The sequence below is a fragment of the Nematolebias whitei genome, chromosome 13, assembly GCF_014905685.2.
Source record: "Nematolebias whitei isolate Nwh7 chromosome 13, NemWhi1, whole genome shotgun sequence".
NCBI classification, from domain to species: domain Eukaryota; kingdom Metazoa; phylum Chordata; class Actinopteri; order Cyprinodontiformes; family Rivulidae; genus Nematolebias; species Nematolebias whitei.
Genome location: NC_056510.1, coordinates 35,660,830 through 35,676,088, shown reverse-complemented (window position 1 = coordinate 35,676,088; position 15,259 = coordinate 35,660,830). Strand labels below are relative to the sequence as shown.

Genomic DNA, 15,259 nt, shown 5'->3' with positions numbered 1-15,259 from the left:
TATATATATATATATATATATATATATATGCTGCAGTGACTTATTTAAACTTTTCAGAACGTATTACATATAAAGGCTTTTTTGCCTTAAAATATTTTTGATCAGAATCTTGCAAAGTCTTATCCTCAAAATAAAAATATGACATAATTTGTATTTTTAAAATTTATTTAAGGTGCCATACCTGAGATTGTTTATGCTTTTTAGCTAAGTTGTTAGTTGCATTTTTCTTACAAATATTACAGAAAAGCTAACTAAAAACGATGAATGATCTCCATTTCATATTTCCATTCTAAAAGTTAACTACTGTGGTAGATGAAACAAATATGGACATCTACAGTACCTAAAAAACACACAACCACTTGGATGTCGTATGCTTTCATTGCTGTCATAAATCCGCTATGGTCAATATAATACAGCATTTTTGACAAAAATTAAAATAAAATGAATAAAAACATACCTTAAAGGGTTAAATTAAAAACTAAATGAAAACAACAAAAAAGGTTAAATCATGTCATCGGAACTAGTTTCTTTTAAGTGAGAAATGTATCATCTCCCATCCAGAGGACTTCATCAGTCTGCGGCCTGCCAAACAGATCTGTCCCATAGGTAGCCTTCACTTTTTCAAGACTACCGCCTGGTGAAATCTCAGAAGTAGGCTTTTAAAGCATGCAAACAAAGCCCACCCATCCAAAACAATCAATCCATCATGCATAATAATCAAATGTTTTAGGCCAGATGGCCAACTTGCTACTCACAGAAACAGCCTGAGGACAACCAAGGCCAAAGTGGTTCAAAAAAAGGGTTGTAAGCTCAATCATCTAGGTAGGCGGGGGGTTCTGGTGAGGCTACGTGGTAATGCTAAAGCCAGAAAACTCCCAATGCCATCTCGCTTTCTGTCAAACGTCCGCTCGTTGGACAACAACATGCATTTGCTTCATCTGAGGGCGGGCGCCTCAGAGGAGATGAAGAAGTGTGCGGTGGTTTGCCTCACGGAAACATGGATTACAAGCGAAACGCCAGATACAGTCTTCCAGCTGGATGACGGACTTTTTTTTTGAGCGAACCGCTGCAGTGAGCTAACGGGGAAATCACAGGGAGGCGGAGTGTGCATTTACGTGAGTAAAAGTTGGTGCACAAACTGTACTGTGGTTAAAAAAAAACAACTCATGCTAAAAGGCTTTGGAGCAAATAACATTGAAATGTCGACCACATTATCTACCCCGTGAATTTACAGCGGCTTTCAAAACAGTTGCTTACATAATGTAGTCCCAAATGCTAATGCTAATGAAGCTCTGCAGGAACTCCATGATCTCCTCAGCTCGCTGCAGAGCAAACACCCTGAGGTTCTTCACATAGTGGCCGGAGACTTTAATCACGTGAATCTAAAAGACTGCCTCCCAAGATTTTACCAGCCTGTGGGCATACCAACACGTGGGAGCAACACGCTGGACCGTGTTTACACAAACGTAAAAGATGCGTACAAAGCTGAACCCCGCCCCCACCTAGGACTGTCAGACCACATCTCAATATTCCTGGCTCCTGCTTACCTGCCCCCGCTGAGATGCTCCAGACCAGTTAAAAAGAAAGTTAAATCTTGGATCTAGGACAGTGGCCCCATACTGAGAGATTGTTTTGAACGAACAGACTGGCAGGTTTTCAGAGAAGCTGCTGAAAATGAAGGAGCACTTGATCTGGACCAATACGCATGCTCAGTTCTGGGCTACATTAGTACATGTACTGACACCGTCTCCACCATGAGATATGTTAAAAGTTACCCAAACAGAAAACCTTGGCTGAATTCAGAGGTGCATACCGTGCTGGAAGCTAGGAACATTGCTTTCAGGTCTGGAAACTCACCGGAGTCGAGAAGGACAAGGAAAGAGATGGTTGCTGGTATTAAAAGGGCCAAAACTACATATGCACAGAGGATCCAGAGTCAAATCACCTCACAAGACCCACGGAGCATGTGGAGGGGTATTAAGTGCATAACAGATTATAAAGGCAGAAGCGAACAACGCCCCAAAAACCCATCACTGCCTGATGCCCTCAACAAGTTCTACGCATGCTTTGAAGAACCAAACAGACCACCCAGCACCAGACTCACCTCACCACTGGATGAAGAGCTTCTCAGCATGACTTCAGCAGAAGTAAGGAATACTTTAAGGAGGATTAACCCTCACAAAGCAACCGGCCCAGACAATATCCCCGGGAAAGTGTAGAAAGAATGTGCTGATTAGCTCTGCGAGGTGCTGGCCAGCATCTTTAACACCTCACTTACCCTGGAGACAGTTCCCATCTGCCTGAAGACTGGCACCATCATCCCAGTCCCAAAAGGCTCTACAGTGATTGGTCTGAATGACTATCGGCCAGTGGCCCTCACCCCAATCAATGCTTCGAAAAACTGGTCATGACTCACATCAAAACAACCATTAATGAGGGCCCTCATCAGTATGCAAACCGAGAGAACCGATCAACAGAGGATGCTATCTCCTCTGTGGTCCACACTGCACTCACCCACCTGGAGCAGAAGGACTCCTACATCCGTATGCTCTTTGTGGACTTCACATCTGCCTTCAACACCATGATCCCCCAAACCCTAATGGACAAACTACTCACAATAGGACTAAGCCCCTCCATTTGCAGCTGGGTACTAGACTTCTTAACAGACCTCAGTCAGTGAGGACCCATAACTTCTCCTCCGCCACCAAAACCCTCAGCACTGGATCTCCTCAGGGATGTGTGCTGAGCCCTCTCCTGTTCACTCTGCTCACGTATGATTGTGCAGCTACCCATCCAGGCTGTCATATTGTAAAATTTTCAGATGATACAGCGGTGGTGGGATGCATCACAAACAATGATGAGTCCAGCTACAGGCAGGAGGTGGAACACCTGGAGAGCTGGTGCAAAGAGAATAACCTTCACATCAATGTGAAGAAGACAAAGGAGATGATTGCGGACTTCAGAAGGAACAAACACACCTATCCCCCATGAACATAAGAGGATCTGTGGTGGAAGTGGTTTCCAGCTACAAATACTTGTGTGTACACCTGAATGACAACCTCAGCTGGGGCAACAACACCACCAGCCTGATCAAGAAAGCTCATCAGAGACTCTACTTCCTCAGGCGGCTGAGGCGAGCTGGACTGGGAAGCTCAGTCCTCACCTCCTTCTACAGGTGTGCAGTGGAAAGCATCCTGTGCTCCAGCATCAACATGTGGCATGGAGGCTGCACAGCAGCAGAAAGAAAAGCTTTGCAGAATGGCGAAGGCTGCACAGAAGACTGTTGGAGTCAGTCTCCACACCATCACAGATATTTACACATTCTAAATGCAGGAAGAGGGCCACCTGCATCATGAAGGACCCCACTCACTCAGCACACACACTTTTGGCCCTGCTCCCGTCAGGAAGGAGGTTAAGGAGCATTAAGTGCAGAACCACTAGACTGAGGAACAGCTTCTAACCTGAAACTGTTAGACTCATGAATATCTAACCAGAATAATCACTGTGAAAAAAAATCACATCATGTTGCTGCTCATCTGTTTCATGTTGCTGCTGATCTGTTTCATGTTGCTGTGTTCAAGCATGCTCATTTGTTCACACAAACTCATGTTCGTGCTGCCGTTCGACGTGATGTTTTTGAGCTATTAGTCCTTAGTGTATATTTAGTAGATGTTTTTCTTAGTTCAAATTTTAGATCTTATTACTGTTTTTCTTTTACATTTTATTGTTGGTTGTAACTGGGACCCTGTGTACATAATTTCATTCCACCACATGTACCACATGGGGTGTGAATGACAAAAAAAGAACTTTGAATCCTTGAATCCTTGAGATAACAACAAAAAAGGTTAAATCATATCATCTGGACCAGTTTCTTTAAGTGAGAAACGTAAAATGAAACGTAAAACTTGCATGAAAACCTTCTTCAATGCCAAAGAGAAATCAAAATTTTAAAGAGCAATATTACCGGTAGTCACTAACACCAAGAGGACCACTCTGGAAGAGTTACAAACTTCAACTCTAACTTTTCTTCCAGTTGTTCAACCTGTGCTGTATCTCTGAAAATCTCATTTTTATTCTTATTTAACCTGGTGGTTTAGCTCTGTCACTACCAGGTCTATCTCCTGTCTTTTAGACAATAGATTTGTAGGGCCATATGTTATAAAATGAATACGTTATGAATTGAATGAAGACATAAATCTATGATTCATATGTATATCGATCTCATTACTCTAAATAATGTTTCTTTTCTTCAGAGTAACATCATAATTACCGGTACATTAAAACACGCACAAATGAAGTAAGTTTGGTACCGTTTACTGTGGTGTTTATTGACATTTAGGAATATAACAAGTTATGGCTAATATGGATAGGAAAAACATTGCTTTGAGGCAAAAACTGGAATTTCACCTGAGGGGGAAGATTTAACTGAAATAAAAAAATACAATAAAATTAAAGGTTGGCAGAAATTCTAAAATTGGGAAACTTATCAAAGACTCGTTGAACTGGACAGCTGTTCCTGTCTTAGAGAATCAGGATCATCAGTGAATAATAACAGGTGTTTGTCCTACTGAGTTGTAGTTCTGGTTCACTTCCTACAGTCAGGAGCGGTCATAGTTTGATTGGTGCCCTGGGTGAACAACCCCTTCACCAACTCCCTACCTTTGCCTGTCATTGTCCATACATTTAGAGTTTCTACCCTTAGTTCTACACTCATGACATTTATCTTCTCAAACTGTTGCCTGGCATGTGTTCCTACTTGTGGTCTTCATCTAACAGTAGTGCATTCAGCACCCTGTTTTGTCAACAAAACCAGTGGCGGGTTGTTAACTTTGGCCTCAACCAATCTGGTATGGTGTTACTTGGACAAATATACATTTGTTTTTGTAAGTACAAACCGGATTCCAAAAAAGTTGGGACACTAAACAAATTGGGAATAAAAACTGAATGCAATGATGTGGATGTGCAAACATCTAATATTTTATTCAGAATAGAACACAAATCACATATCAAAAGTTTAAACAGAGAGAATGTATCATTTTAGGGGAAAAATCTGTTGTTTCCAAATTTCATGGCGTCAACAAATCCCAAAAAAGTTGGGACAAGTCCATTTTTACCACTGTGTGGCATCCCCCCTTCTTCTTACAACACTCAACAGATGTCTGGGGACAGAGGAGAGCAGTTTCTCAAGTTTAGAAATAGGAATGCTCTCCCATTCATGTCTAATACAGGACTGTAACTGTTCAATCATCTTGGGCCTTCTTTGTCGCACCTTCCTCTTTATGATGCGCCAAATGTTCTCTATAGGTGAAAGATCTGGACTGCAGGCTGGCCATTTCAGTACCCAGATCCTTCTCCTACGTAGCCATGATGTTGTGATTGTTGCAGAATGTGGTCTGGCATTATCGTGTTGAAAAATGCAGGGTCTTCCCTGAAAGAGATGACGTCTAGATGGGAGCATATATTGTTCTAGAACCTGAACATAGTTCTCTGCATTAATGGTGCCTTTCCAGATGTGCAAGCTGCCCATGCCACAAGCGCTCATGCAACCCCATACCATCAGTGATGCAGGCTTCTGAAAGGAGTGTTGATAACAACTTGGGCTATCCTTGTCCTCTCTGGTCCGGATGACATGGTGTCCCAGTGTTCCATAAAGAACTTCAAATCGTGACTCATCTGACCACAGAACAGTCTTCCATTTTGCCACACTCCATTTTAAATGACCCCTGGCCCAGTGCAAACGTCTGAGCTTGTGGAGCTTGCTTAGAAATGTCTTCCTCTTTGCACTGTAGAGTTTCAGCTGGCAACGGCAGATGGCACGGTGGATTGTGTTCACTGACAATGCTTTCTGGAAGTATTCCTGAGCCCATTCTGTTATTTCCTTGACAGTGGCATTCCTGTTTGAGGTACAGTGACGTTTAAGGGCCCGGAGATCACGAGCATCCAGTAGAGTTTTACGGCGTTGACCCTTACGCATAGCGATTGTTCCAGATTCTCTGAATCTTTTGATGATGTTATGCACGGTTGATGATGATAACTTAAAAGTCTTTACTATTTTATGCTGGGTAACACCATTCTGGTATTGCTGCACTATCTTTCTGGGCAACAATGGTGGAATTGGTGATCCTCTTACCATCTTTGCTTCTGAGAGACACTGACACTCTGAGAAGCTCTTTTTATACCCAATCATGTTGTCAATTGACCTAATTAGTGTTAATTGGTCTTCCAGCTGTTCATTATATGCTCAATTTCCTTTTTCCAGCCACTTATTGCTACTTGTCCCAACTTTTTTGGGATTTGTTGACAATGTGAAATTTTGAATCAACATATTTTCCTTTAAAATGTTACATTTACTCAGATTAAACTTTCGATCTGTCATCTATGTTATATTACAAATAAAATATTGACATTTGCCATCTCCACATTATTGCATTCAGTTTTTATTCACAATTTGTTTAGTGTCCCAACTTTTTTGGAATCCGAATTGTATTTTATTCCAGATGCTCTTCCTGACATAACCCTAACAGTTGACCCAGGCTTCGGACAAGCACATTGAGATACAAAGGCTTTTTCTCACGAGTGGCTGGTTTGAAAAATACCTTGAATAGTTAAGTAAATTTTAGAAATTTTGATTGAAGATTTCTAGAAAAGCCAATATATAATAAAGTCTGGAAACACCAATGTTTTTTTCCATATTAATTTATGAATTTTCAAACTTGACTATTCTAGCCAAAGTCAAAATCCATATTTTTCCTGACTTTTCAAGATTAAATGGGAATCCTGTGGTTTATGCACATCTGAGTTTGTGTGTAGGACACTTCTGTATCTTAGTGTATGTATGCTTTGCATGAAGTTTGCTAAAAAGGCTTTGTGATGCAAAATTATTAATTTTCAACAAAGCTTTTTAAGGCATAACAGGCGAGATGACTGGGCCTTTAGCTACTCCACATCACAGTAATGGTTTCCTCATGGCCTCCATCTCCCGCCCCCACACACACACTTTTCTTGTGGTGTCATCCATCAACACGATCAGAGAGGAAGTGGTGGTTCAGATGCTGTTTGCAGTATTGCTGGGTGGGTCATCCAATGACGTAGTTCCGCTGGCCAATCAATGGCCTTCGTCTGCTTACATCAAAACTGGCATTTCGGAGCAGCCCGCTTGGAACTTTAAACAAGGTGGTCCCATAAACCAGGCTGAGTGAGGGTAGGTACCAACAGAGGGCAGGTCTTTAACTGGTGTGGTGCAATGAGTTGAGACAGTGGAAAAGCACCAAATTTTTGAGTCATACAAATGTGTGCGTGTGGTGGTGAGGGAGTGTGAGAGAGTGTGAGAGAGTGTGTGTGTGTGAGAGAGGGAGAGAGAGAGAGAAGGAGAGAGAGTGCATACCTGTTCCTCATGCAGCACCACCTGGCCATCTAGAGGACTCCCAAGTGGAGCAATGGTAACAAATGGCTGCCAGACACCACTGATAGTCTTGGGGAAGACATCATAGAGCTCCATACAATGAATCGTCTCTCCACCTTCCTTCATGGAGTACAGGCACACCGGGTTACACATGGCCACATACAGCATGTCTGCCAAAACACAAGCAGAACTTCTGTAAATTTAATTTGTTTCCAACTTAAAAATGCACAAAATGTATATGTAAAAGTTGGACAAAATATATTTATTTTAACATCTGAACAGTTTTTAAAAGTTGTACTAGTTGTATGAAAAGCACAAAGTTGTTTGTAGTGGTCTTCTAGATATTTCAACAAAAACTACAGAAATGTGGGTCAGTGATTCAAATATTTTCTGCTTCTGACACAAAATAAATGCAGAGATGCATGGCTTATAATTTTCACAGAACTTCACATTTGGTGTTTTATGACATTAGTTTTAGATATGATTGCTCTGGTGCACCAACTCCAAAGCAATCCTAGGCAATCCTTAGAGACATAAGTCTTCCAGTGCATTCTGGGTCAGCCTTGGGGTCTCTTCCAGTAAGGACATGCCCGAAACTCTTCCACAAGGAGGTGTTTAGGAGACATCTGACCCAGATGTTCGAACTTCCTTAGTTGATTCCACTTGTAGTGCAGGGGCAGTAGTTTTATTTCGAGCCACTCTTAGGTGTCTAAGGTCCTCACTTTATCTCTAAAGGCTTGGTTATAGTCCATGAGGAGTGCTGAAGTTGTGTTTTGCTGACGGGCACTTAACAAAAATGGCATACTTTTTCCTCGCACCCTGCAGCTGGGATCCATATCTTACATTGCCCCAAGTCAGAGGTAGTTTCTTACAGGGTATGTGTGGAGCATTTTGTGATTGGTCAGAACTTCATGGGCTTGTTTGTTTCTGAAAAGTGGTTGCAGTAAGCTGATCTTTTACAGTAGCATCTGCTGAAGAACTGCTGGCTGAGGCTGTTGGAAAAAATAGCCAACATTACAACTGTTCCAGCAACAACTATAAAGATAATTAAAAAAAACTTTTCAAGTTCAAGTCAGCTTTATTATCACCATCACATGTGGTACATGAGATGGAATGAAATTATGTACACAGGGTACCAGTTACACCCACAAATAGCAAAATAAAAAATATAAAAAGAAACAGTAAATAAGGATTTAAGATATACAATAAAATATACATGCTAAACAAACATCAAACCGTACACTAAAAGATCTAAGATATATGCTAAACACTAATAATGTAAAACAATACGGCGTAACAACAGCAGCCTGGACATGAGTCTGTGGTGAGCAGATAGAGCCAGAGTCAGAGTCACGAGTTTCGTTATTGTCGTTCGCACCACATGTGGTACATGTGATGGAGCAAAATTATGTACACAGGGTCCCAGTTACATCCAACAATAAAAATGTAAAAGAAAAACAATAATAACATATAAGATATGAACTAAGAAAAACATCAACTAAAAATACACTAAGCACTAATAGCGTAAAAACATTACGTCGAACAGCAGTACGAACATGAGCATGAGTCTGTGTGAGCAGATGAGCATGCATGAACACATCAACATGAAACAGATCAGCAGCAACATGATGTGATTTTTCACAGTGATTATTCTGGTTAGAGATTCATGAGTCTAACAGCCTCAGGGTAGAAGCTGTTCCTCAGTCTAGTGGTTCTACACTTAATGCTCCTCAACCTCCTTCCTGAGGGGAGCGGGGCAAAAAGTAAAGTATATGTGCTGGGTGAGTGGGGTCCTTCATGATGCAGGTGGCCCTCTTCCTGCATCTGAAGGTGTAGATGTCTGTGATGGTGGGGAGGATGACTCCAACAGTCTTCTGTGCAGCCTTTTAAAGAAAGTCATAAAACTGGTAGAAAGAAGTTGAACAATTTTGTGCATGGAGGAGACAGTGCAGAGCTATGTCTCTGCATAGCACAGGCTCTGCATAGCCTGGCTGACCGAGAGAGTGTGTGCTTCCCACGGGCAGCCGTGGTAGTGATGGCCAGGAGGAAGTGCATCTTGTGCGGGTAGCATAGGGATGTATTCCAGCATCATTTGTTGAAAAGGGTGGTGGTCTCTGTGTGACAAATTTGCAAAATAATGGTTCTTGTCATTTAGCAACAGAAATGGCAGATCATCCTCTTCAAACTCCTTCATTCACAACTGAAAATAAACGTCCACTCTGTCCACTTTGCTATCTGTCTAGTTTCTGGTTGCATTGCACATCATGTGCTGCAGTGGAAGGACAGTGTTAGGATTTTATCAGGACTTCTTTCCTGCAGTTTCTCTTTGAGTATGAATTGTCCATTCGAAACAGGCAGTCTCAAATCACATCAGCAATATTTGATATTTTAACTCTTGTGAAGAATTGCCAGACCTTAAGGCAGAGTTGAGAAACCTTACCTGCAGAAGAAACTTATTTTGGCCACCTGTATTCATAATTATGTTTTTTTGGGTCATGACCTGACCATGAATGAGATTTGGAATGCAAATAATGATTTGCCTACTGGCTTAGCTATGTCTTTACTAAAACCACAATGCTGATGCACAATTGCACTGTAATCAGGAGCAGTGGCCACAGAGTAGCAGTCTGGAGTGGTGGTGGCCATCTTTTGGAAGCAGATCTAGAAGGTGTGTTCTAACTACAGAAGGATCATACTCAGCCAACATGGAAAGGTCAACTCCTTGGTGGAGAGGAGAGCCCTATAGGTATGTAAACCTCAAAATGAAGAGGAACAATGTGGTTTCTATTCTGGATATGGAATCATAGAACAGCTCTTTAGTCTTATTTGGGTACTAGAGATAGCATGGGAATTTTCTCATCTGGTCTATGGGTTTTATTCATTTTAAGAAGGCTTATGACCATGACTCATAGGCCATTCTGTGGGAAGTGCTGAGTGTAGATGTTGGATAGCGTTTTACCGAGGGCTGTTCAGTCCCTAACGACAGAAGCGCAAACTTGTATTGCATAGCCGTTAATACACTGTCTGGCCAAAAAAAGTCATCACCAAAAAAAAAAAAAAGGTTGCACACTAATATTTTGTTGGACCACCTTTAGCTTTGATTACGGAATGCATTCGCTGTGGCATTGTTTCGATAAGCTTCTGCAATGTCACAAGATCTATTTCCATCCAGTGTTGCATGAATTTTTCACCAAGATCTTGCATTGATGATGGCAGATTCTGACCACTGCGCAAAGCCTTCTCCAACACATTCCAAAGATTCTCAATGGGGTAAGGTCTGTACTCTGTGGTGGCCAATCCATGTGTGAAAATTATGTCTCATGCTCCCAGAATCACTCTTTCACAATTCAAACCCGATGAATCCTGGTGTATGCCCGTGCCATCAGGGAGGAAAAAATCCATTGATGGAATAACCTGGTCATTCAGTATATTCAGATAGTCAGCTGACCTCATTATTTGAGCACATACTGTTGCTGAACCTAGACCTGACCAACTGCAGCAACCCCAGATCATAGCACTGCCCCCACAGGCTTGTACAGTAGGCCACATTTTTTTCCGGCCACATTTCTTCCTCGAAGACGATGGGTCCCCACTATCCTTCCAGTTTTTAATAATGCGTTGGATAGATCTTAACCTAATTTTAGTAGTTTCTGCAATCTCCTTAGATGTTTTCTCTGCTTGATGCCAATGATCTGACCCTTCTCAAACAGACTGACATATTTCCACGACCACACGATGTGTCTTTCGACATGGTTGTTTAAGAAATGAGAAGCAGCTCATTGCACCAGTTGGGGTTAAATAACTTGTTTGCAGATGAAAGATATTCACCCATGCAGTAATTATCCATTCGGAGGCTCATACCTATTTGCTTACTTAAATCCAGGTGGCGACTTTTTTTGGGGGGGCAGTGTATGTCACAATTGTTTCCAATGAGGGTAAGACTCTGCAATGGCTGTACATTGTCAACAGTTTTGTTTATAACTTTTATTATCATAATTTCTAGGCGTAGCCTTGAGGTGGAGGGTGTCAATTGGCAAAATATGTCAAACAAACTACGACCTCTAGCACTTGTTGGGAAATTTCGGGGCAGAGTGGGAAGTGGTGGATTTTTGTGTGTTTTGTGATTCCAGTGTTTTGTTTTACTTACTTGTTTTCCATTTTTTTCAGATGCCTTCTGCTTTTTTGTGTAGTTAGCCTACTAACTCAGCACTTTTCCAGTCAGTCTGCCACACCCATCTCCACCTGTCTCCTGTTCCCTCCGTTACATATATTTTGCATATCTTCATTAGTCCCAGCCTATATACTCAGTCTGCATCTCCACATCAGCAGAGTATTGTTGGTCTTCATGCCACAGTATAGTGATCTCCTCCATGTTAACTCACCTTGTGTTCCTTGTGACATCCATCCACCCATCAATTATCTTTAACCCGATTCTTCCATTTTTTGGTCATGGGTGTCGCCAGTGCCCATGTCCAGCAATCACTGTGCGAAGGGCAGGGTACACCCTGGACAGGTCACAAGTCTATCACAGGGCCACATATTTGGAGTTTAGAATTCAGAGTTACCAATCAGCCTAACATGCATGTTTTTGGTCTGTGGGAGGAAACCGGAATACCCGGAAAAAACCCATGCATGCACGGAGAGAACATGCGAATTCCACACCCAGACCGGGATTTGAACCGACAACCTTCTCGCTGAGAGGCAGCAGCTATACCAGTTGCGCCACCATCTTGCCTTCCTTGTGAAAATTCTCCCAATTTATAAGTTGGTTACAATGACAGCATTTTGTTTTATTTTCTAATGCAGTGCATCCGGAAAGTATTCAATGTTTCACTTTTCCCACATTTTCTTATGTTACAGATTTCTTTCAAATTATATTAAATTAATCTCTTTCCTCAAATTCCTACACACAATGCCCCATTATGACAATGTGAAAAAAATATTTTTTGAGATTTTCGCAAATTTATTCAATTCAGTTCAATTCAGTTTATTTATATAGCGCCAAATCCCAACAAAGTTGTCTCAGGGCACTTTACAGGAACATTCACATACATAAAAGCCACTTAGTAAAGTTCTCTATCTAAGGAAATTATTATTTTTTTTTAAAAAAGAAGAAAACTAAGAGTCATGAAGGCAAATAATTGGGAATAAAATGTGGAAAAAATTAAGTGCTGTGAATACTTATATGCACTGTGTACTGTTATATGTGTAGACTGCTGGAGGACTTATTGACCACATGGTCTCATTCTTTACTCTCTATGTTTGTAGATGTGATTATTGCTGTCATTAACCCTATGCTTTATGTTTTTCTTGCCACAGAGATAAGTCAGGACCAAAATGTTGTGTTTTGTCTACATTGACTGAGTTTATGCTTTTTGTTATTATTTCCTTGACTTTTGACACAACGTGATCTGATTTAGTATCTCATTGTTTCTAATTGTTTTTGGTTTTATATTTTTATTCCATGTGCTGTAAATATATCTTGCTACTTTTTATTTGATGTTGTGATATTTTTGTTAAGCACTTTGGTAACAGTTTCAGTTTTAAATGTGCTCTATAAATAAATATGACTTGACGACATTCTTTTCTATCCTCTCACATACCAACTGGTCAAAGTAGATGGCAGTGTTGTTCTTTTACACTGTTGTCGCTGTGCTGGCTTAAGATAAGGGTATTATTTCAAAGTGGAAAATATGATGTAATCTTCTGGCTGCAATAGACAACTCTTTGATGACTGGCATTTTATAATGTACTAAATATAACCGTATTGTATTGTAATTAAATAAAACTAACTGTAAATCGCTTTGGATCTGGATTTGTTTGAACAGAATTTGGATTTATGATTTGGACTTTACTGGTTTATTTTGTAGTAGTGTTTTCAGAAAACTTTTTTTTTGTGAAGTTTGACTTGAATTATTTTATTCTTAAATTTTTAATTCCTTTGTTTTGTACATCACTTACTTGGTATTCTTAAACTCTCTTTAAAAACTAATTCTGAGCACAAAGAGCTGACAATGAACATCATGCATGTGATAATGATGGGTGGATGAACATGTACAGTACCATTTGTGCTAATGACATCACAGACGATGTTAACTTCATTCATGGGGATCTGCCAATGAGCTTTCTCCTCGGTAAAACTCAATGCCCTGCTTTCCTTCTTATTGCAGGGATATCTCTGGACACGCAGAAACGCAGGGCCCTGGAAGCATGAGTTACACAATTATAACAGCACACACACTTACACACAATGCTGGTGTTTAACATTTCTGACCAATAGTTTGAGTGTACTTCACATCCCATAGCTGTGTGTTCATTCTTTTTACTACTGAATACTGGTATAAGAAAACTAGTTCAGGCTGTTAGACTCAGGAATCTCTAACCAAAATAATCACTGTGAAAAAATCACATCATGTTGCTGCTGATCTGTTTCAATGTTGATGTGTTCATGCGTGCTCATCTGCTCACACAGACTCATGTTCATGTTTGTGCTGATGTTCGACGTAATGTTTTTATGTTATGGTGCTTAGTGTATATTTAGTTGATGTTTTTCTTAGTTCATATCTTAGATATTATTACTGTTTTTCTTTTACATTTTATTGTTGGACGTAACTGGGACCCTGTGTACATAATTTCGTTCCACCACATGTACCACATGAGGTGCGAATGACAATAAAGAAACTCTGACTCTGATCATTTATAAGTTAGCAGCAGAATTTTAAAATCTATTCTGTGACAAAAAGGAGCCAGTGAAGTGAGGACATGAAATGTGTTCAAACCTGAGTTCTTGTTAAGAGATGAGCAGCATTATTTTGGACAAGCTGTAGACATGAAAGGGAGACCTGACTTACCCCGACATGAAGTGCATGACAATAAACTGATCAAGTTGTGATGAAAGCTTAGACTATTTTCTAAAGGTCAGGTCTGGTCAACAATGACAAATTTAGCTATATGCCTTAAATGGAAATGCTTTTCTATAGAACAAAGTTAACCTTCTTATAAAACATAAATTCAGAGTCTAGAATTATCCATAGACTCATAATAGACTGCCCAAGATACAGCTTGAGTGAGCCAAATTTTGCAGGAAGAGTGCCAGCAGTATAGCTAGGGCTGAAAACAATAACTTCTGTATTCTTATTATTAAAACTTAAAACAAATAGAAGCCATCTGTGCCTTGATGTTATCAAGACATTTTAGTAGGTGGTGCATGGAGCAAGAATTATTATTGGACTTTAAGAGTAGATAAATCTCACAGCCATTAGCAAAATAATGAAAAAAGACCATGTTTCCTCAGAATAGACTGCAAAGGTAGCAGATTCAGTCAAAACAAAAGCGCTCCAATAATCAAGCCCTGAGGAACCCCGCAGAAAAGAGGCGCTGAAGATAGAAAATTTCCAACATTAACACAAAAGCTTTTGTCACTAAGGTAAGAACGAAACCATTCTAAGGCTTCCTGTAATCCAAACCCAATGTTCCAACCACACTGTACTGTGGTCAGCAGTAAAGTCTAATAAGAGTGCAAGGATCATAAACAGATCAGAGTAACTTGCTAAAAGAATATCATTACATGAGTAGCCCCAAAAAATAACATTTGAAACTAAAAGGGTTGAGTTCAAAAGGACTGTTGCATTATCTCTTCACAGTGTCAGTATTTTATAGCCAAAAAGTTGAAAAGTCCTCATAAATATTTTCTTTTTTGTTTGAAATATAGTTTAGCTTTAATTTCTGTGTTGCTATTAGTTAATATTGAAGAGAGATTCAGTGATGTTTTTGTTTAAGCAGTCACGCCACTCTGTTTTCAACATAATATTAAGAAAAAAAAAAGCAAGAATGATTGGGGGGGGGGGGGGGGGGGGG

At 40.3% G+C, this 15,259-nt stretch overlaps 1 protein-coding gene across 1 annotated transcript in view; it reads right to left on the bottom strand.

Annotated features, from left to right (window-relative positions):
• vwa8 (von Willebrand factor A domain containing 8) overlaps positions 1–15,259 on the bottom strand; it is a 152,043-nt gene that overhangs the window by 70,240 nt on the left and 66,544 nt on the right. The window contains exons 28-30 of the mRNA XM_037686695.1: positions 13,461–13,604; positions 9,709–9,715; positions 7,385–7,572 (exon numbers count right to left, since the gene is read on the bottom strand). Of these exons, the coding sequence (XP_037542623.1) occupies positions 7,385–7,572; positions 9,709–9,715; positions 13,461–13,604 (339 nt within the window). The remainder of the gene's footprint in view (positions 1–7,384; positions 7,573–9,708; positions 9,716–13,460; positions 13,605–15,259) is intronic.